At 59.2% G+C, this 1,509-nt stretch overlaps 2 protein-coding genes across 2 annotated transcripts; both read left to right on the top strand.

The window, feature by feature from the left end:
• Positions 1-302: 302 nt before the first annotated feature.
• On the top strand, positions 303-527 carry PPTG_07477 (hypothetical protein; the record flags this gene model as incomplete). Its single annotated transcript, XM_008901756.1, has 1 exon — positions 303-527. The coding sequence occupies one exon, from the start codon at positions 303-305 to the stop codon at positions 525-527; it is 225 nt and encodes a 74-aa protein (XP_008900004.1).
• A 334-nt stretch (positions 528-861) lies between these two features.
• Positions 862-1,452, top strand: PPTG_07476 (hypothetical protein; the record flags this gene model as incomplete). Its single annotated transcript, XM_008901755.1, has 1 exon — positions 862-1,452. The coding sequence occupies one exon, from the start codon at positions 862-864 to the stop codon at positions 1,450-1,452; it is 591 nt and encodes a 196-aa protein (XP_008900003.1).
• Between the last annotated feature and the right edge of the window lie 57 nt (positions 1,453-1,509).

Here is a 1,509-nt window from a genome sequence, read left to right as displayed (position 1 = left end):
ACCATCGAGCTGGCCGATCCTTCGTTGGACCTTGCCGGTGTGCGGGCTTCGTTGAGTGCGCTGCAGCAGGCCATCGATCAGACCGAGGCACTACGTGAGCTCCGCTGGGATCACTAGGTTCTGTGCCGCGAGTTTCTGCTACACGACGTCGCGCGGAGGGCCTGGATCGTCAGCTTGCTGACGCGGCTAAGGCTGCGTCGCCATACGTGCTCTTCTGTCAGCACAAGTACGAGGTTATTCATCACCAGCTGGACTCTACTCGGAAGGAGCTCGCCGACTGCCTGAACGCGCTGCAGGAGCGTATGGACAACTCCCGCGAGCTTGAGGCTTGCCGTCTTCGATATCACGATCTGCAGCTCCGCTACAACGAAGCCGTGTCTGAGTTTCAAGATCGGGTCTCCACCCTGGAGGCGCAGCTGGCTGCTACTTCTTCTTTCGGAGTAATCGTCCCGCCCGATGCAGCTCGTCGCAAAGCGGATCTGGAGTCCCAGCTCGCGCAGTCCCAATCTGACTTACAAGTCGCGTGATCGCCTGTCTTCTCTCGCTTCGAAGCTCCGTGAATCAGCTACATCCCACCGGGCCGCTCAAGCAGAGGTAGGTCGCCTCACGGCCGCGATCGGACGTAAGAATCGTCGCTTCCGTATCTTGCGTGAAAACTATGAGCGTCGCTTGAGGGTTGCCGACAACACGATCGCCACCCATTCCGCCGAACTTGATCGTTTGCAAGATCGGGCATCGACACTGGATCAAGATCGCCAGCGGGCTTCCCAGCACGTTCGAACTTCGACCTCTCAGCGCAGGGTAGACGTGACGCCACTCGTGAGTGTTATCTGCCTTCCCTGGTCGAAGTCGTATTAATTCATGTCCTGTGTCACAGAGGATCGTGTTTCAGCGGCTCGGGAAGCTATCGCCCGGCTGGAGAAGCGGATTAACCAGTTCGAAAAAGCCCAGAAGTCGCGTCAAGACCTCGCGGCTGCGCTCGCAGCGCTTCAACAGGAGAGAGACAGTCTGGCGGTCCAAACGGATGAATTGCTCGGCCAGCTTGGCGAGCATTTCATGGAGGTCACCGATCTACGGGCCGAACGGGATCAGGCGCAAGAGAGGTTGTCTAACATCGCTTCTCTACCCCATTCGGCCCCGAGTCACAAACGAGCACGCTCTGAGTCCGATTCTCCAGCCCGGCCTGCTCGCGTCTCCAAAGCCGCTCGATCGGCTTCAGGTCCCTTCCCTGCTAGCGCTTTGAGTCAGGGCCCTACGTCTAGGTCCTCGATTGAGGTGTTGTCTGCTGTAGCTTCCGACCAGAAGGCTGAGGAGCCGGTGTCGTCTCCTTCGTTCGCTGGTCTTCCTGATCATCCTCCTCGATCTGCTTGCTCGATCGACCACCCCGGGTGGCAGCAGAGGCGCTTCGTCCCCTCCTGCAGCGTCCGAGCCGGGCGCGCTTTCCGACGATAGCGAGAGTTCCTCCGGCAAATCCAGTTCTACTCGCGTATTCGATTCGGACACCGCGGA

Source organism: Phytophthora parasitica, assembly GCF_000247585.1.
Source record: "Phytophthora parasitica INRA-310 unplaced genomic scaffold supercont2.12, whole genome shotgun sequence".
NCBI classification, from domain to species: Eukaryota; Oomycota; class Peronosporomycetes; order Peronosporales; family Peronosporaceae; genus Phytophthora; species Phytophthora nicotianae.
Note: the sequence above shows the minus strand (reverse complement) of the source record. Positions and strands in the feature narration are given on the sequence as shown.